This window comes from Carassius carassius, chromosome 12, assembly GCF_963082965.1.
Source record: "Carassius carassius chromosome 12, fCarCar2.1, whole genome shotgun sequence".
NCBI classification, from domain to species: domain Eukaryota; kingdom Metazoa; phylum Chordata; class Actinopteri; order Cypriniformes; family Cyprinidae; genus Carassius; species Carassius carassius.
In genome coordinates, this window is record NC_081766.1 from 3243850 (window position 1) to 3265934 (window position 22085).

At 35.1% G+C, this 22085-nt stretch overlaps 1 protein-coding gene across 3 annotated transcripts; it reads right to left on the reverse strand.

Moving 5' to 3' along the window:
• Window positions 1–1484: 1484 nt before the first annotated feature.
• Window positions 1485–18293, reverse strand: LOC132154478 (interleukin-6 receptor subunit beta-like). Of its 3 annotated transcripts, none has more exons than XM_059563044.1 (14): window positions 17964–18293; window positions 17092–17206; window positions 14437–14615; window positions 14015–14163; window positions 12799–12958; window positions 11462–11544; window positions 7675–7897; window positions 6647–6838; window positions 6462–6560; window positions 4964–5107; window positions 4714–4842; window positions 4533–4623; window positions 3974–4055; window positions 1485–2722 (listed from the first exon to the last, which is right to left on the reverse strand). In XM_059563044.1, the coding sequence occupies exons 1-14, from the start codon at window positions 18034–18036 to the stop codon at window positions 2168–2170; spliced, it is 2274 nt and encodes a 757-aa protein (XP_059419027.1). In that variant the 5' UTR covers window positions 18037–18293; the 3' UTR covers window positions 1485–2167. The 3 variants fall into 3 exon arrangements, with proteins under 3 accessions (XP_059419027.1, XP_059419026.1, XP_059419025.1); XM_059563043.1 differs by having other exon boundaries at window positions 6647–6835; window positions 17092–17209; window positions 17964–18292; XM_059563042.1 differs by having other exon boundaries at window positions 17092–17209; window positions 17964–18292.
• Between the last annotated feature and the right edge of the window lie 3792 nt (window positions 18294–22085).

Consider the following 22085-nt stretch of genomic DNA (forward strand, 5'->3'; position numbering starts at 1 on the left):
TCTGCCATTGAACAGTTTATTATAGGCTAAATGTAAAGACTAAAACAGTTATACAGAACATTGTTATTAACAGAAAAATTGTAAGTAACAATATTTTGGCTATTTATTCTGAATAAATTAAAATCTGAAAAGCATCATTATCCTGATAACAAAATCCAGCCTTTTGCTTTCATAATGTAGTAAACCCTACACAATGTGTATGTATTTCAGTTGTGATTTTATTGTGATTACTTATTAACGTAACAGCTATAGCAATAATGGGATGATATTTTAGTTTGAAGGACAAAATAAATAAATATATTATTGTGCCCTTTTGTGAACCTTCTTCCTTCTTTCCAATGATGTTTTATCAGGTTGTGCTATTGTTCTGTTGACATTAGGGAAGTTAAATATAGAAATACCCTAAGTTAACAAATGTGTACACAAAAGTTTTTTAAATTCATTTCTCCATGCACAAAATATCTCCACTGCAGAGCAGGCAAAGTGCAAAGAAAAATTCACCTATGATCAATCGCCCCACCCAAGAAATATCAGTAAAGGTAACCAAAGTCCAATACATGCAGGCATTTCAAAGCGCTCAATACAGGGATGACTTCTATATATGTATTTACTTTCAAATATTTACCTTCTTGACTTGAGATAACAATAACACAAGGTGATTTTTTTGTATTCACTTTATTAGACAAACAACATGTGCTTTATCAGAATATATACATTAAGAGCCTTGAGTTCCTCAACATCACTACAGGAATGACGAATATTGTGCTAAGCATTAATCCATTCCTTTTTTGAGCCATATTCACAGGCTAACACATTCCCGATGGAATGGTGGAATGCAAGAAGCATGTTAACGGTCTGCAGAGCTCTGGCAGGTCAGTGTGAATATCCATCTATTGTCAACAATAGCACATTTCATCCACAATAAATATTGCTGCACCAGCTCTAGCAGACAGCTGATCTGCACTCCTGTCACCAAAGTTCAACTCTCTGGAGCCGAATGTATGTGTGACACTGCCCTGGCCCGTCTCTGTCCAAACAAAGAGGGACTTTATCTGGAATTCCATTTGCAGAAAAGATTGACCAGCGGTGGTGAACTCTGGCCCAAAAAGCTACAGCATTCCCAACTTCCCATGTTCCCGATGCCGAGTGTCCCTCTCACTGTCCTTTCCTTTTCCACAGAATCTGGTTTATCTTCAGATACAGTTCACAAAAATAAACCTCCGACGTTATTTTGGAATGGCATTGCTCAAATCTTTTCATTAGGAAATGAAACAATGTATATATAGCTCAGATCAGATGGGTTATGTTGTTTTATACATATACAGCTTTCCAGGTTACCATTCTGTCTGATTCACAGGCTAAAATAGCTTACATTCATACGTAGGCTGACAACACAAGTTTGGACATTTCACCAGGCAAAATAGATGTCTTCTGATGGGATCTTGTAAAAAGACTGGATCTAACATTTCTAGAAAGGTTCCAGTTTAAATCAAGTTTTCATCTGATATCCAAACCCAGTTAGAATTTAGTTTTGTCTGATATCCAAAAAGGCCAACAGAGGAAACTTGGACAGAGCAGAAAGCAGGAGATGACAGGTATAACACGAGCAGCAGAGCTACATCAGAAATACACAATATAAAAACCAACCCGAGGAACGTGTTGTCCCGTCTGGAGCTGTTTGTCCTTTATCGTGTCAACAGAAATGGGAGGGTTTAAGTTGACTAATTATGCAATAAAAATTTAAACCAAATATCACAATATGAAACTAACATAATGTGAATACTTGTATTTTTCAAGCACCATTTGCTTATAAAAAATGAGAAAAGCTATATTATGTCACCAGTAAAATGGCACTGTTTTATCTCAGGAATAGCAAATATAGGCCAAGTTTCCATGCAACGAAAGGAAATATTCCAACACGGCACATTTTCTCCATGCGTTTGGCAAATGGGTATCAGTGGTTAATGCACATTTGACTCGAGACCAGAGTGGTTTTGTGAGAAAGGTGTCATGTGGAAATGACTAGCGGTCCTCAGGCAGTGCCTTGACATGTTGGATGCAATTGGATGCAAATCCTGTGCAACTGTTATTATTAACTGCAGCTGCCTACATTGGACACAGTTTATGCCGTTTCAACTATCTGTCAATCAGGAAGCACACAGAGGGCTCATGTTTTGTTGGGCTGGAGAGAGTGGGACTGTGAAACCCCAGTGTTGCACGACTCGTTATTTATGCTGCAATGAACCATAGTTGTGCTGGTGTCCTTCGGTAAAACCTGTAGGAAATGCGGACACTCATTCAGATCAAGAGTCCTGTACGTGTCTATGGTCTTAATGACTGGCGTGTAGGTCTGGGACACATGGATGTAGCCACATAAATCAGCTTCATTAATTTTGCAGGAGAAGAGTGAATCAAACAAGAGATGGTCAGATGAAGGCTGGGGATCTTCTTTATATCCAGCAGGAATGACTTGGTCTGGTTTGGTGTAGCTCTGGTTGAGGAGATGTGTGTGGAAAGCTTGAGCTGGTGAGAGTTTGGGGTCCAGGAATGTTATAGCAGAAGTGCTGTCGTATGTCTTGGCTTCAGGCTCATTGCTGGCATGTGCAGTGTGGGAGGTGAACACCTGGACAGGGACGTAGTCTTTCTCAACATAATCCTGATAGATTGTAGTCCGATCCACAGGGAGGATGGAGCTCATAGTGGACGTGGATGTTACCTTATGCTGTTAAACATTGAAGAGAAAACTGAATTACACTGATCTTGCTGTGGTTTATATATATATTTATATATATAGATCGACTTTCTGTAATACTGTACGAGATTCTCATTTGAACTGAAAGTATAAATTAAAATGTTAATTTTAGCATTGTTTTTTTCAAGTGTACTATAATATAACTGTAATTTTTACATTATTTTTTATTTTAAAATATAATAGTATTCACACTCTTTATTATTTTGTTTGTGTATATATATATATATATATATGTGTGTGTGTGTGTGTGTGTGTGGGTGGGGGGAGGATAAATAAATAAATAAGCTTTCCATTGATGTATGGTTTATTAGGATTGGACAATATTTGGCAGAGATAAAAATTTTTGTAAATCTGGAATCTGAGGGTGCAAAAAAAAATCTAAATTCTGAGAAAATGAATTCTTAGCAATGCATTTTACTAATAAAAAAATGTAACAGATATATTAACAGTATTTTAGCATTAAAGAAAAAATTCAGTTATTTTGACCGAATGTTTTTTGGGCTATTGTGAAAATATACCCCAGTGACTTAAGACTTGGTTTTGTGCTCCATGGTCATATATATATATATATATATATACACACACACACACACACACACACACAGTAATCTCAATAAAATATAATATAATGACAATCCATAAAGTGCATTACTCTGAAATATAATTGATTATTATTGATTAAAAACAGTGATTGATTGTGAATAAAAAAAGAAATACCAGGGTTGCTGTGATTGTTTGCAGAGCTGGACAATTTGGCCAAAAATATTTGTAATTACATAATATATATATATATATATATATTACACACATATATTTGTATTTTGTAATATATACAAGTGATATTTTAACCAAGATTTTAATTCTTCTTTTTTTTCATACATCACGTGTGCTGGTTATTTCATGTCATGTATGCTCTTTTCTGACAGAGTTGTCTCTTTTTAACCAAGTCCATAATCTTTATATACATCTTTATTAAGGGTAGCGGAGCATATATTTTTAAAATTGTAAATAATGTAATAGCATGGAATAAAAGGAATCTAAATAGTATAAAACGATCTTTCCAGATATAACAACTCCCCCTGCAGGCAGCAAGAGAAACAATTCAGTCACCAAACACAGCATTATTGATGCAATGAAGTATATGTTCCTCCTCCTAACAGCGTGTGGGTTTTAATGAATTTCACAGACTCAGCTAAATAAATATATAACTATATTTGATACCTGATAAGGTTTAGTGTTGGACCAGACGAACAGGCTGCTTTTTGAAGGGTCTGGTACAGTCGGGCACAGACACTGTTTAATCCTAAAACACAACAATAAACAGTGACTATAAAGAATGCATATTAGTGCATGATGTCATATTAAACATATACTGAAACAGGGCCGAGTCAAGGATATTCATTTTAGGGGGGCTTAGCCTGTAGTGAGGGTATAATAATAATAATTGCCTAATAATGAAAAACAAATGAGACAAATTTGAGTTCTCAACAATAGATTTTTAGTTCTGCTAAATAAAGATACTTTGTTGAGCCAATGTAAATTTGCTTGTTCATGCAATACTGATTTTCTTATTTACTAATAAAAAAACCTCATAAACATGGAACATAAAAAGAATGTTTAAAAATGGCCTAGACACCCCATGTACTGAAATATATATATTTTAATATATAAGAAAATAGTGCATTAGAGTAAAAAATATGCTATCAGTAATCCACATCCACTGAAAACGAACCAGATTATAATAAATGAATAACTGAATCATAATTTTACATTCTCTTACCTCACCCTCAGACATACTGGGATGATTAGAATCAGAAAGCACAGCAGAAGTGCACACAGCAGTATGGGAATCACTTGTACATCCTCAAGCCCTGTGGGCACACACAAACAAGTTTAAAGATAACACTGTGTTTATATGGGCAAGAATGTTGAAAAATTCATCCAAATGGCATCATTCTTACCCACAACCACCATCTGACAGGGTCCCGCGGTGGCCCCTACTGCAGTATGAGCCATTACACAGATGTTATAGGTTCCTTCTGTCAGTTCACTGAGATGTATCTGTTCAACATGAGCTTCTACCTTCACACCTTCACAAAATGAGGCATCAAACTCAAACACGGTAGTTTCATCCTTTACTTGCCCTAATTTAATCCCACCCCTTTGATAAAATTGCTTTCCAACATTTCAACATTGCTTTTCGCATCTTACTTTTTTCTTTGCCATGTATGCTGTAGATTACAGTATAGCTGTGGATGAAGCCATGAAGTTTCTCTAAAGGAACAGGGTCCCATTTCAGAACCACACCGCTGCTGCTCGTCTTCAGCACTGTCACATCTGGGCCGACAGAGGGCGCTGAAACACAGGAACACAGCGATCACTGCATCCACGTGACAAACCTTTAAAGGGACAGTTCACCCAAAAATGAAAATGCAGTTGTTCCAAACCTGCATGAATTTCCTATTTTGAACTCATAAGAGGATGTTTTGAACAATGTGGATTACCAAATAGTTTACTGTTGGTTGCAATTGACTTCCATGGTATTTTTGTCCATACTATAGAAGTAAATGAGTACCGTTAACATTTTTGTTACCCCAAGAAATTCAACCAGGTTTGGAACAACTTAAGGGTTAGTAAATGATTGTTTTTAATGTGCCTTTATTTTCAGACAAACTTTAATTATGAAAATGTGGTAATGTTGTTATATATGCATGTATGTGTGTGTGTCCATATTTAAATACATGAATGCCATGAGCTGGACTGATTTGTACATTGAAACATTATGCAAATCCATGAGCAGCTAGACATATTTTGTTAGTTTGTTTTTTGTTATTCATTATTATATTGACTGCCTTTCTTTTGTTAAAAACCTTTTCTTGTATCTTTGCATCTTAATGGGTAAGAAAATATCAGAAAATAAAATAAAAATAATACTGGGAAAAAAAAGATTATGTATAATGGAGCCTGGGGCATGTTGTCACATTATATGGGGTAAGTTGTCACAATGAGAACCTGCAGTCTATTGACAGTGATTTGAGATTAATACCTTATATGACATCAGATATACTATATAAAAGCATATTTAAAAATATATAACATAATTTTTATAGACACAGACACATATCTTATCTTCCATGACATATTTAATCACAACTGCATGAAATATATTACAATGTGCCAGTGGTATTTGGATATTTTATAACAAAATATTGTTATAATAGTGTACATATTGTGTCTTTAAATACAATTAATAACTAATCTTAAAATACTTTTAATAAACAAACAAATTGTATTTAAAAAAAGAGGAAATCTAAGTGAAATATTTTTGATTGCTTTGTTATGTAAATACATTTTAAAATCTAAAAAAGCAATATATCGTTGGTAATTATTTGTATATTTTTTAAGTTAAATTTAAAAATATAGATCTTCAAGTAGAAGTATTATGCTTAATGAAATTGTGCAATCATTTGACATACAGGTCAAACAGTATTTATGTACTGTAGCAATAGTATATATAGATCTACTGTAACATGTGTGACAACTAGCCCCAGTCTCCTCTAAAGATAATGTTTCTCTTTGATTATATATATTTTTTTGTTAAATTTTTTGAGCATGGCTTATGGCAAAACAGCTGATGAATACTACTGCATTAAAACCACACCTTTAGTACCAATAAATGCACTGAATATTTTTCAGTGTAATATCTGACCTCCTTCCCGTGTGAAAGCAATGACTGACATGTCCCTTCCTGTCTGTTGCCCATGCAGACTCACGACCGACAGATTATATGGGATTTCTGGCAGAAGACCTGAAACACACAAATACAAACATGGACTAACACACACACACACACACAAAAAGAGACTTTTCTGTAGGAAAGAGATTTTTTCAGACCTGTGAGAATAAAACTTCTTGCAGTTTCATTCATAAGTTCCCAGTGCAGACTAGTTGGTTCAATGTAAGGCACAGAAGTCCATTGCACCACAAAGCCGCTCTCTGATTGGTTCAGTGCAGCTGTCCATTCCACCTTTATCTGAGTGTCGTCCAATGGGGTGACGCTGATAATCTGAGGGGGTGGGAGTTCTTCTAGGACAGGAAACAGGAGAGTTTGGGATAAATGACCACATGGTTTCCGATAATTCTGTTGTTTTTATGAACCTTTGTGTAGAATTCCCATAACAACATCTCTTTTTCTTTAAACAACCACAAGGAATTTGCTTTGTATTTTATGCAGAATGTTAGTCTTACATTCTGCTTGAAAACATGACTTGACCTGCCTGATGATTTTTTTTGCAGAATAATAGAGAGAAAAAGAAGTAAACAAAGATAACAATAATTATATTACATTACATTACATTACATTATATTATATTATATTATATTGCATTATTCTCATGGTTTGCTATGGTGCACGAACATGGAGTGATGAACGAGGAGACCAGGAGTACACAACCAAGGAATTTATTCATATCGTGGGGAATCACACGTAGCATAAGGAGTTGACATCAAAAATACCGGACACTGGACTAAAGACAGGGAACAGCATTTATACACTGAACAGGATAGTAGGAAGACGAGACACAACTGGGATCAATAATCAGCATGAGGACAAAAACTGGGTCACAGAGCACATGGGGAACAAAACACAACCAAAACACAGAACAGAGTCTGACAATTATATTATATTATATTATATTATATTATATTATATTATATTATATTATATTATATTATATTATATTATATTATATTATATTATATTATATTATATTATATTATATTATATTATATACAGTAAAATGTATTAATGCAGCAAGTTGCATCAAGACCAGCTTGAACCAGCTAGAAACCATGTCATCAGTTGTAATAAGCTGAACTTTAATTCCCTTTAAACACACTGAAGCATGCCATAAGTGATTTACCTGCTTGTGTATGTGCAGGTATGGAGATGTGAGCTGGAGGTGACGTCCCAGCAGAGTTTGTCGCCGTCAGGCTGCAGTGACAGGGATCGTCAGAGACAGTGAGGACGCAGGAGTGTCTGGATGCGTTTACAGTGTCACAGGTCCACTGTGATGAACCCAGATCACTGCGACAGGACGCCGAGTAACTGAGCACAACACCATTGACCTCAGGCCAGGACACAGGCTGAAACAGACAAGAGATATTAGATATTATGAATAATTAGTCATGTTTTAAAACACGTTAATGGAGAAAGATGCTAATTGCAGTCAGATGGTTAACCAGCAGGGACTAATAGGGGCTAGGATGACCAGACAAACCTTGAACCAATGGTCACAGTTGTATATCATATTTTTTTTTTTTACTCGCAAAAAATAGTAATCAAATTATTTTGCATTACATTTGTTGTAAATGTATTATAAATCAAATCTTACGGAGTGTTTAAAAAAAATAAATAAAAGAAATTATGAAAAAAACAATCACACAAAGTTTTTAATATGTACTGTAAAAAACTAAATTAAATCATTTGAATTAAATAACAGTGACTAATAATTTCCAATCAGTATTTCTAAAACAGAATGGAAAATACATTTGCAATTTATTTTGTAATTATTAATTGCATTAAACATATTTAATAAAAAATGTTAACGGTGACTACCCTTACATTTAGGTGAACCACACAGTAAATCAGCATTATAAAGACTTATTTAAACATGACCGCAAATAAAAGTTTACTTTTCAGTGAGTATAAAGCAATGGAAATAACTAAGAATCAGTGTTACTTTAGTTTTGATATCATATTTTATCTTTTATTAATATTTTGAATTAATATTTTCCATTTTACATTAAGTATTTCTAGTAATATGGTTGTGTGTTTTTGTATTTTTTTTTATTTATTTAACATCTCTGAATATGCATAAACATGCAAAGCAATGAATATAGATGAATTTAACTGGCACACAGTTAGTTGTGGGTTCTGTGTTCATTTCCTGTCCCAGATGTTCCAGCAGCTGTAAGCCAGGAATCATTACAGGTTGATTATGTTTTCAAAGGATATTGCAAGCAGTGACAGACTGGAGGCAAAATGGTTTATTAAAACCTATTAAGTTCAGCTGAAGCCGCAGGTGAATAATTATTATTCCATCAAACTCAATAAGTGAGTGAGGAGACGAACCAGCCAAAGGAATTAATTTCTGTTTATGATCATCTCAAGTATGTGTGATTGTGCGTACAGAATAAATCTAACACACAGTAAAACCACAAATTCAGGCCCTTGATGCTGATTGTTCAGCTGCACTCAAATACATGAAATAGTATCAGCTGTGAAAGGAAGTTGTACAATATCAAGATACCACACCACAGCATAAAATATATTTCTTCATGCCAAAATATATTTCAAATATATACTAAATACACTCACCTAAAGGATTATTAGGGACACCTGTTCAATTTCTCATTAATGCAATTATCTAATCAACCAATCACATGGCAGTTGCTTCAATGCATTTAGGGGTGTAGTCCTGGTCAAGACAAACTCCTGAACTCCAAACTGAATGTCAGAATGGGAAAGAAGGTGATTTAAGCAATTTTGAGCGTGGCATGGTTGTTGGTGCCAGACGGGCCGGTCTGAGTATTTCACAATCTGCTCAGTTACTGGGATTTTCCTGCAGAACCATGTTGCCTGGTCTGATGAGTCTGGATTTCTGTTGAGTCATTCAGATGGTAGAGTCAGAATTTGGCGTAAACAGAATGAGAACATGGATCCATCATGCCTTGTTACCACTGTGCAGGCTGGTGGTGGTGGTGTAATGGTGTGGGGGATGTTTTCTTGGCACACTTTAGGCCCCTTAGTGCCAATTGGGCATCGTTTAAATGCCACGGCCTACCAGAGCATTGTTTATGACCATGTCCATCCCTTTATGACAACCATGTACCCATCCTCTGATGGCTACTTCCAGCTGGATAATGCACCATGTCACAAAGCTCGAATCATTTCAAATTGGTTTCTTGAACATGACAATGAGTTCACTGTACTTCACTATCCACAGTCACCAGATCTCAACTCAATAGAGCATTTTTGGAATGTGGTGGAACGGGAGCTTCATGCCCTGGATGTGCATCCCACAAATCTCTATCAACTGCAAGATGCTATCCTATCAATATGGGCCAGCATTTCTAAAGAATGCTTTCAGCACCTTGTTGAATCAATGCCACGTAGAATTAAGGCAGTTCTGAAGGCGAAAGGGGGTCAAACACAGTTTTAGTATGGTGTTCCTAATAATCCTTTAGGTGAGTGTATATCCAAACAGCATGACATATTTATTTACACCTCCAAATGCCAAAATATATTAAAACAATTACTTCAATTTACAAAAAAATATATTTCAATCTTTAAATATATTTGGGTGCGTAATTAAATGAATGAATTAATAAAGTTTGTCCTTTATTTACATTTAAAATATCCAATCTCAAAATACATTTTCCAACAGAAGGGTGATATTTAATGAAACTGCTTAAAGGGCTAGTTCTGTCATAATTTTCTATTCTCACCCTTGAGTTATTCCAAACCCATATAACTTTCTTTCTTTTTGTGGATCCTCCCCCAAAAAAAGATATATTTTGAGGAACATCAGGGTCCAAACAACTTTTGATCCCTTTGACTTACACTGCAGGGGCAGTCATGGCCTAATGGTTAGAGAGTCAGACTTGTAACCCAAAGGTTGTGGGATCAAGTCTCAGGTCTGGCAAGAATTGTAGGTGGGGGGAGTGAATAACCAGTGCTCTCTCCACCTTCAATGACTGGGGTGAGACCCTTGAGCGAGAAGTGAACCCCTCTGCTCTCTGCTTGCGCGCGTGCACTTGGATGGGCTAAATGCAGAGCACTAATTCCCAGATTTGTCATTCATCAGAACTTTATGTCCTGTCATTCTTTATGTTCCACAGAAGAAAGAAGGTCATGCAGGTGTGATGTGAATGACATGAGGGTAAATGATGACAGAACTTTCATTTCATTTCTGGGTGAACTTTAAAAAAATGAGTCAGATATGCAGATGGTTCAATCAGTAAATCAGGTGCTGAACTGAGGTGGTTGGTAAGTGTTGAGTGAGTGGGGAGGAAGGATGTGGTCATGCTGGTTGTCAGATTTAAGCTCACAGAGGAAAATCTCAAAGAATGTTATTAAAACAGGAAACAAAATGAATCTTTCATATGGATCTATTTACATGTCTATGTTCATGTTGTTGGTTTGTTTTTGTTCATATGTGGCAGGTAGAAACTTATAGTAAACATTTTTAAAATATTAACGGTTATGTTATTGTTTAGTTTTAATATATATTTTTCCAGTAAATACATTGTGACTGTGTCATCTCAAAGGAAAGAAAAAATACAAATGAGATCACATTTCAATGACATTAATTCACCTGTGAAGAAGTCCCTGATAATCTCACATGTGTTTCCTCTAGAATTTCAGAAGAGATTTTGCTCAGACTTGACAAGATAACAAAGTCTGCGGTCAAGAGTCAGAGATCTCAGACAACTCAACTCAAACTCATTTCTGTCTGTGTTTAATTCTCAACTCAGAATTTTAGCTGAACCATCATTATTTAAAGCTGAACCAACATAACAGAGAACTACAACAATGCTCTTGGCATAAAAACTGTTTTTCTGCTGGCTCGAGTCGCAGTACTATCCTTTGAATCACATCCTCATCGTGTATATTTAGAAACAGTTTTCTATAGAGCATTAGCAAACCTTCCAGAGCAGGGTGAGGTGTCTCTTTCCAGCTTCTTCTGCAGGTTGGATGAGTCTCCAGAGCCGAGGAGCCGCAGACGGAGCTGAGGAACGATCAATCCAAACTCATCTTCATCCATACAGGCACATTCAACAACACTAACAAACTCAAATCACTCAAACAGACATCTCTCTTTGTCAGCAAACCGATCGGAAAAAGAAGTGCACTTAATTGTATTGAATGTGCACTTGTAGTGTACTTTAAATCTTAAAAGTATATGTTTTTTTTTAAACTGTACTTGCAGAAAATATCATATTAATAAAATAAAAAGTATTTAAAGAGTACACTTTCAAGAGTGTTTCTTAACTGCTACTTTTTACTTAAGGGGTTAAATTAAAGCATTTACTTTAAAGTACATTTAAAATGTTTACGTTTTAATAATCTTTTGTCTTGCTTTGAAGTACACTTGTTTTGATGTGTTGACATAATAAACATAATAAAGCACAGGTAAAGCACTTGATGATTATAATTTTAACTGTAGTGAGTTATTTGATGTTAAAGTTAATATGTTTTCAATATACTAAATTGCAAATCCTTCATTAGCAATGTGTAAGTAAAGTAGATTTTAATGCAAGATATACAAATCACTTCTTAAGTTCAACTACTTTGCATTTACAAACCACATGAAATTAAGTGTCTGAAAACCTTACATTAATACAAACTTAAGTATTTTCTTTAAAAGTATATTATTACCACATTAGCACTCTTTTAAAAATATGCTAATATGAACTTATTTTTCACAAAGTTGAACAAAACTGATATATGATTGAATCGAAATTAGACCATTAGGCCCAACTGCAGTCTAATGCAATATTTTATGTTATAATATCAAGTTATAGTTATTATATTTTTAATGTACTTAACTGCAAAATCATCATTTACTGTAAAATGTATGATTAAAAACAGATTTAAACACATGACTTCAACAGAAATTATATTAAAGTATATTTTAGTATATCATAAATGCTTGTCAGTACATTCAGCAGTACACTTAACTTCTACATAAGTGGGTCAACAAAAAAACAACACTCTGAAGTTCAACTAATTGCATTTAATATAAATTTAAAACATAATATATTTTTATTTAATTGTAAATAACATGCAATTACAGTTAGTGTGCAAAAACGCTTAAGTCTATTATTTCCGTAACAAGTACTCTTTTTCTAAGTATGCATGAGGGTACTTTTTTTTCCCTAAAGGTTAGTACTGTTTTTACTAATTGTCTGTTTGGTGTCATATATGTACAAAATGAATACTCATTTTAAGAGTTAGTAAAAATCAAATGTCAGAGTCTCACCTTTCTCCACTGTGGTTGTGTCTATAGAGGTCCACGAGCTCCAGTGAGCGTGTGCTCGACTGTCCTGAGACCTCAGTCTCACTGTATACCTGGATCCTGGGTGAAGGTCACACATCTCCAATGTCTCATTGGAAAACGCTTGTATAGTCTGGGATCGGGTCTACAGGAGAGAGTTTTATTAATGGTCTAATCTTATATATGTTCCAGCTATATATATGTTTTGTTAAACCTTGTGAAAAAGAAGTTCACTTTAGCATACTTAAAAAGGAGGACTGAAATCTTTATATTTTAAAAGAATGTACTGAATGTAATGTTTTCGGACAGTTAATTGCATGCTATTTACAGTTATATTAAAGCTGTTATTAAATGCAATTATTTGATCTTAAGAGTGTTGTTTTGTCCTTGCGTCTTCACATTTCATAATTACTTCCAATATATTAAAATGTACTGACAAATGTACTGATAAGCATTTATGGTAACCAATATATACTTGTTTTCTGTAATTTCTGTTGAAACATGAATGTCATCTAATTAAATAAGCCTATATTTTTAATCAAACATTTGTAAAGATGAAGTTTAGTACAGTTTGAATGTAAATTCTTCAAATGTAAATTCAGTTCAAATTATAATCAATTTTGTGAGTGATTTAGTATGTGGTTTATTGTGCCTTTCAGCATGATAAATGGTTATTAAAACAATAATTTAAAGTGCAGTTGGAAGTAAAAGTATTAATTTAATACTTTTTAAAAGTGTACTTAAATGTATAAAGAAATACAGTCATGAATGTGAACTCTTTTTAAGTGCACTTAAGTGGTCTTTTATTTCATTAATATTATTTTAACTAAAAGTAGTTAACCTTTTAATGCTTTTAAGACTTGACGTACAGGTACATTACAAGTGCACATTCAGTACAGTTAAGTGCACTTATTGAAAATGAAAATTCTGTCACTGTTTACTTTCATTTTTCTGTGGAAGACATTCTGTGGGAGATGTTTTGAAGAAGCTTGAAGAGCAAAAACACTACAAAAATGACTCTGCCTTCTGAGGTCAAACAACAGCTTTGTGTGAGAAAAAGACTAATATATAAGTAATAATCATAAGTTTAAGTTTTGAAGACATGAGGGTAAGTAAATGAGGAGAGAATTTTAATTTTAGGCGAATTTCAGGTGAACTATCTCTCTTATAGCTGTAATATTTTAGTCATATATGTACAAACCTGGTTGTGTGTCGTGTACTCCATTTGGAGCAGTATGTAGACTTTCTCATTCTTGTGAAAGCTCTCAGCCATTCTCCAGTCCACCTGCAAGCACCCAGGCTTTCTCTCTGATGGCTTGAGATCTTTTATCTCTGGAGGAGGAAGTTTCACTGCAGTAGAGAGAAAACATCATGAGAAGAGAAGCACAAAGTACGATGAAAAATGACTGTAAACATTACAATAGATGGAAATTTACAGAACATTCTGTATGGTATGTGTCACCAATATCGAAGCAATAAACAAAGTTTTCATGCAAACTTTTATTCTCTTTAGTCATTGTTTGCATTGTAGTAGTATGATTGTATGTTATTGTGAACATAGCTTCTACAGTCTGCACAGAATTCGTTGGATGCACATTAATGTTGTTTCATGATGTGTAGTACCTGCATTGACCCCATTGAAGAAGTACGGTGGTGAGTGTAAGGATCCATTGCGTGTGGACGCCAGCACATCTGCGCAGAAACAGTGAAATGCTGAATCGATGGGATGAACGGAGCAGTGAGAGCCTCTGGTATTACAGACACCAACCGAGATGAAGCTGTGTTTACTCTCACAAGAGGCTCTGGACAGAATAAGACAGTAATATTCACACTCACTTACATGCTTGCAAATAAAAAGAACCCAAAAAGCAAAACACTGGTCTGAAGAACCTATAGTGCAACATCAAGAACTTGTTTCATCTGCAAAGGACTATATAGCAAATAAAGCTGCTTCAAAAACCATTGCAATGAGTCAATATAAAAACTGGCACTCAAAACCACTCAAAACCATGCTGGCAGATTGGTAACTACTGTCTAATCAAGATAACAAGTTAGTTGGTTACTAGACTTAAACTGATAAAAAGATCAGTTTGTAAATCCCCTAAAAATAACAAAAGGGTGTTTATTGATGTATATGTAGCCTATATGAATTTCAAATGAAAATCCAAATTAAAGGTGAAGCGATTTCCCAATGAATGATACTCGAGTTAATGGGACTTTAACATGTTTCCAGAAACATTAATGCTTATCAATTATCAGTTTCATTGATCGGTACAAATTTTCATGTTGGACTTTAGACTTTATTTGTCCCCATAGGGCAATTGGTTTTGCAGCATGATAAACACAGAACAGTCACAGATGCACAAATACAATACAAAAACACATAAGAAATACTTAATGTAACAGGCCCTTGTTAAAGTAAAATCTGACAATTTCATAGTATAGCAACATTTCCATAACCATCCCCATTTCAGCAACATCAAAAACCAGCAATACTATACATATTATAATAATAATAACCCCATCACTATTTAATAGTTATAGTCTGTCTACTCCTCCGGGCTGAATTCATAAACAAGATGGCTCTCGGGACGAATGAACGCTTATATCTGTTATTCTTCACTGGAGGTAATCTGTACCGAGACCCGGAAGGCAATATCTGGAACTCAGAATGAAGGGGGTGGGAGCTATCAGAGATAACTGCGTTGGCCTTCCTAACTACCTGTCTATCATACAGACAGAAAGGCTACTCTGCTGGACACCTATAATTTTACTACTGACCTTCACTATATTGGAAAGGGCAGTTTTGGCCTTGACAGTGAGACTACCATACCAGCAAATTAATGAAAATGTTAAAACAGACTCAATGTATGATTTATAAAAAAGGGTCATGAGAGTCTTATCAACACGAAATTTTGACAGTTTGCGAAGACAAAACAGTCTTTGTTGGCCTCTTTTGCAAAGCATTTCAGTGTTAGAGGTAAAAGTTAACTTATTGTCGATCAAACTGCCTAAATACTTGTATGTTTCTATGAATTCCACCCTCTTCCCATTTATAATAGTGGTCTGTGGAGTTGATGACTTTCGCCTAAAATCAATCTGCATATCCTTTGTCTTTTCAACATTTAGTTGAAGGAATGCCCTATCACACCAAAGTGCAAAATCATCCACAACAGGACCATGGTCACTTTCCTCATTAGAGAGGAGACTGACAATAGCAGAGTCATCGGCAAATTTTAAAATATGTCTATTTTCATGCTGGCTGCGGCAATCGTCAGAATAAAGAATATAAAGGAGAGGTGAGAGGACACACCCCTGAGGAGACCCAGTGGATGATGACATCTCCTCAGACAAGCAACCATTCACCCTCACTTTCTGAGTTCTGTCGGTTAAAAAATCAAGAATCCATCCCAAAATATTAAAATCGAGGTCAAAGTTCTTTAACCACTTCAGCTGTTATTTTGATTTTTTGAGAATTAGGCATATGCAATATTGGACACACCGGTGGGTCCCCAGAGTTGATGTGGTTAAGAGCTTATCAACTAAAATATGTGGTTGGATTGTATTAAAAGCCGATGAAAAATCAACAAATAAAATCCTTGCGTGTGTTTTACTACCTTCAAGATGTTTGAATAGTAAGTTTAACAAGGTAGTAGTGGCATCATCTACCCCTCGCTTAGCCCTATAAGCGAACTGTAGTGGATCTATGAGATTCTCTGTTTTTGTAAGTATGACTTTTTTAACCAGTTTTTCAAAACACTTCATGACTAAGGAGGTCAGAGCTACTGGCCTAAAGTCATTTAATAATTTTGGATTATTTAGTTTGGCCACTGGAATAACTTTTGACTGTTTCCATATGTTTGGCACTCTCTGTTGCTCTAGGGACATCTGGAAAATAAAATGAAAAATTGGACCTAACTGCTCTGCACAAGAGATGAGCAGGCGACTACTTATATTGTCAGGCCCAGGGCTTTTTCCTGATCTGGAGTGCTTAAACATATTGACCACAGCTTGTTCGTCAAAAAAGGGGACAACACCATTTCACCATGTTGGTTGACAATAGTCACGACAATCAATGCACCAAAACACAAGAAACCTACTGAATCAATCATCAGCAAAAGTAATGTTCAAAGTTAATTCCATAAATATATTATTATTATTTAAAATGTATTACAATATACTGAATGATTTATATAAACAGATACCACAGTACTTGTCCAAAACCCATTCAAATACATGATAATTCGGATGATTTTGTTAGTGTGAAATGTGGCTCACTTGTTAATCTGAAGTGTGTAGCCGCTGATGTTCAGGTGGTGGTCAGTTGTTGTCCAGTAGCAGGTGATGCTGGTGTATTGCATGATCACACATTGGGTGATTAACAATGCTGCTGCTGCTGTGGAGACATGTACAAAGAAAATGTCTAAGAGGTTTTTTGAACACAAACACGTCTCACTGCTAATTAAAACTGCATACCATAACAACTTACATGTGGCCAGCCGTACATTTTTGAAATGCACTTGACATGAGAACATGGTTCAAAATCAATAATTAAATTAAATAAATTTTTTTCTGTTAGATATTGCCTCAGGTTTAACATCAGTTAAGTTTGTGTAAGAATGTTACTGACCTCTGTTTGGTGGAGAGGAAGGATTTCAGTGAATAAATCAGTTTAGATCTGTTCCTCACACAAAACCTATAGCTAATGTAACACATAGTAGCATATGCATTGTATATTATTCAGCTGACCATACTTCCTCTTTTTCAATTTTCTAAATGGAGTAAGGCGTCCGGGTTTTCTCTTTGTTCGAACAGCGACTGTTTTCGTACCTGCTTAGATTAATGACTAAAAAGAAGATTTACCAATACAGGCATAGTAAATAATCGAGCGATCGTTGTGTGACAAAAGCAACTGTCACCCTGTTGTATATGAACTCTGGTTATGGTGCTTTTTGGTCAATAGACTTTGTATATGTATATACAAAAAAATAATAATATTATAGAAAAATTCTGTTGTTACCCACAGAAAAAAACAAAACAAAAAACATGCTAAACTGAAAGACGATGACAAATAATTTCGAGAGCTTATTCATTCACTTACTACAGGGGCTGTCCCTCCAACCTGTCCATTACCAGCCCGGGACGCTTACCTGTGTCCAGGACCCTGTTCATTACACACATCCAGAGGACAAGTCCAGCCTGGGGCAGCTTCATTTGGCTCATTTCTGACTTGAAGACTGTCTGCAGCTGAAAAAAAAAAAATCAAAGACATTTCAGATGAAATATTCAATTCACCGCTGATTCACAGCCAAACTCTTGAGCATGTTCCCCATTTAAGCAGCCTCCTACGCAAACACATTGTATCCACATCTCGCCGGCTGAAAACTGTATTTTTAGAATCTAAAAACATCTAAATTAAAAATGTTTAACATCATTTACATTTAGTCATTTAGCAGACGCTTTTATCCAAAGCGACTTACAAAAGTTTGCTATTTATATGTATTCATATATAAATACATATCAGTAGGCTATTTAAAATAGACAAATAAATAATAGGCTTATATTTAAATAAAGACACCAGTACACACATAAAGCGCATCCACATCACTTTTCTATAAAACACTTTTTGGATAGATACGTCATAAAAATAAGCTCGTTTCTACTTTTCTATTCACTAAGTCAAAGCACATTCCAAAACCACATCTGGCATGAATGACAACGCAATGGCTATTACAGTTGAAGGACGGATCAGAAGCGTGAAGTCTACACGAACTCGTGAGGTACCTGTGCTGCCTGGATGAAGTTGAAGAAGCAGAGAGTTGAATTCTGTCGAATATTTACAGCCTTTAAGTGTCCGGAGATGCTGATGAGTCTGACATAGTGTCGACAGAGGATCTGATTCTGATGTGATGATCTGATCTGTTATGCTGTTACGGTCTCATCCAAACACGGACATGCGCGGCGATGCGTAAAAGCGCGTGGTGCACTCTGACTGAGGTGTAGCTACATTTCATCATATTCTGTAGAACTGATAGAGTCAGTGTCGGTTTGATGTTATTTTGTGTCAATAAATATTTCTTTTTATGTTTCTCATGCATCAAACATATAGGCTAGTGCGATTGCAGTGAGTTTGATTATGTCTGAATAACAATAAAAATAATAGGCTACGTTAGGGTACATAATATTAATTATAAAACGGATAGTTCCGGTGCTTGATTCTGATTGGCTGAGCCACGTTCGAAGTTGTTGCAACCACTTTGTTGCAACCACAACTGATTCTGAGGAACCACATCGTTTGGTGGAAGACCACTGTTTTTTATTAATAAAATTACACTTAATTTCATAAATAACTGAAACAAAACTGAGATGCATTTGTAAAATGCTCAAACTATGACAGAACTGCTGATTTTTTACAGCGTAATTCAAACTTTTCCTTCAAATGACTCACAAAGCCATTCACACACACAGTAAATGCTCATTACACACTGTAAGATTATTAAAAAGAGTAGGCCTCTACTGAAACTTTTGATGCAATTAAGTTTTTCAGTGCAGCTTCTAAAAATGTTGACCTTTGCAACATTAGTGATTATAATTTGGGGTCTTATAAAATGAGTCTTTCTGTTTGAAAATGCAATGGTTTAAGATATTTGACTAATAGAAAGAAAAAAGGAGTCTTAATTGAATTAAATTAGAATGTATTGAAAATGTTCAAATGAAACCTAATCCTCCTACGGGCAGGTGATGTTTAGAATATTATAAAACGTTTTGCAGGATATTTGTAACAGATCAGATGTGGTTTAGAGCCATGTTTAAATTGCTCAGAGAGAGAGAGACTATGTTTGTTTTCGACTGCATCAGATGAAAAACATCCATCATGTAATTGCAAATCCCACTCAGTCAAAACAACCTCAAAGCACCCTTGTGGAGATTCAAACACAACACTTAAGTGATGAGGGAATACTGTTATTATTCATGTTATTATCCATAAACACACAACACTGGCACATTCTTTTATTTACATAAGAGTTAAAAAATGACATACAAAGCATATAAAGAACAAAGCATGAACAATAAATCAGAAAAAGCTGGTTCAAATCATGCCTTACGGTGTAACTAAAACCAAACATTTGCATAATATTTGTCATCATATGATCAAAACAATAAAAAAGAAGAAAGTTTTATTATGGACTTATTATGGTATTTTAACTGAAACAGCAGTTTAACATTAAAGGTCCCGTTCTTCGTGATCCCATGTTTTAAACTTTAGTTAGTGTGTAATGTTGAGTATAAATAATATCTGTAAAATTCTAAAGCTCAAAGTTCAATGCCAAGCGAGATATTTTATTTAACAGAATTCGCCTACAACAAACGACCCGTTTGGACTACAGCCCTTGCTGAGGACAGCTTCCTCAATCTCAATCAGTTTAATGCCGGATTCGCACAAAGATTATTCCTGAAAGATGGAGCAGTTCCCTCTTTGTTTGGAGAAGTCGGTGTTTATGGACCACAACCGGTAAGTGTGTTTTATTATTTAAGCTGGTGCGTTTTACAGTTTCTGTAACTTATTGCACAAAGGGCAACGCTGTTTAGCTTTGTTAAATAGATGTTAGGGCTGTGCAAAAAAAATCTAATGCGATTTTCATGCGCATCTCGTCAGTTATTGTAAGTACATCTCCAGCAGTTTTCAAAACAAATCCTGCCCACTTGCTTCTCAAAATTAGCCCAATCGCTTTTCCAGGAGAGCAGCGCGCGCTCAGCTGCTGTCGAATCACAACACAGGAACCGCTGGCACAATCAGATCTCGCTACGTATTTCTGAAGGAGGGACTTTATAGAACAAGGAAATCATCAGCCCGTTTTTATGACAGTGACAACAGCGGTATACAGATAGGTGAATTGTGTGAAAAATACGTCTTTTTTACACGCGAAACATGAACACATGTTATATTGCACACAATAAACTCAATCAAAGCTTCAAAAAAGCATGAAAACCGGGACCTTTAATATGGTTTGGATTTGTTGTTTTTTACAAACACACAGCTTTTCACTTCTCAAGACATTAATCGATGGAGTGATGTAGATTACTTGTGGATTATTGTGATGTTTAAATAAAAGTACATTTTCATTTTTGGGTGAACCATTCTTTTAAAAGTGCAAGTTCACTGCAGTCATTCATACAGTAACGCACTTTGTTTCCTTGTGGAGAGATAAAAACAGTAAAAGTACGTGAACTAGATTGACTCTGAATCAAATGAGTTATGCAACCTACCTGAAGTAAAATAACTTTGCGAAACACTTGGCCTGTCATAAACAGAGTTTAAATAATCACAATGGCTCAAAAGAAGCAAGCATTTCAGATATCTACTTCCCTAAAGTCCCATTAGAACAGGTTATTGGAACACATACAGTATGCTGTGGATTCTCATTCAATAACATGCAAATGAAAGTTTTACCTCCCTTTGGGGTGTTGCACAAACATAATTACATTAACATTTGTAATGTGGTTTTAGGAACAGGCAGGAGAAACAACACAATTATTGCTCATCAAATACAACAGTACTTTCAACTTAGTAACTTGTAACATTACACTGTGCAAAACCGATCCACAGATTGCTCATTTATATAGAAAGTTAGTTTAGTTGATAATATTTATAGGTATAAACAAAGACTATTTGGTATAAAAACACTTACAAATCTAAACTCATTTGTAGTCATGTTTAAAGCTACGTATTCTAAAACGCATTTATATTGCGTATCTTTGTATATTAATATTCATGTAAAATAAATCTTATTAATTATTATTATACTAAACTGGCTTGTTTAATGGATTAATGGTATAATAATGATATAAATCATTTAAATAATTATAATTAATAATCATCTCTAAAAGTCAGATGATTTTTATCTTTAGAAATGTTTTACTATGCAGTGTCCTTTAATTTGGAGCAAGAGAAACTATGGGAGCGACTTAATTGTGTCAGAGATGTGTCACTTTGCTCGAAGCTGATTGGTCATATTTCGGTTTGAGATCTCTAAACCAGAACATAACCTGCAGAGCAGGTCAGCCATCGAGCTTAAGTTACTAAGGTGATGAACACTGATTAAAGCCCAGCTATGGTAACTAAAACTCAGAGTTGGTGCAAACTAAACATGAACTCATCTGATTAGCCAGTTAAACAGGCTTCATAATGCATGCCCCTAAAATGAGTAACTTCCTGCTAAATGACATCAACAAAACCCGTTCAGGGGACAACGGTAAAATAAGTTACAGAG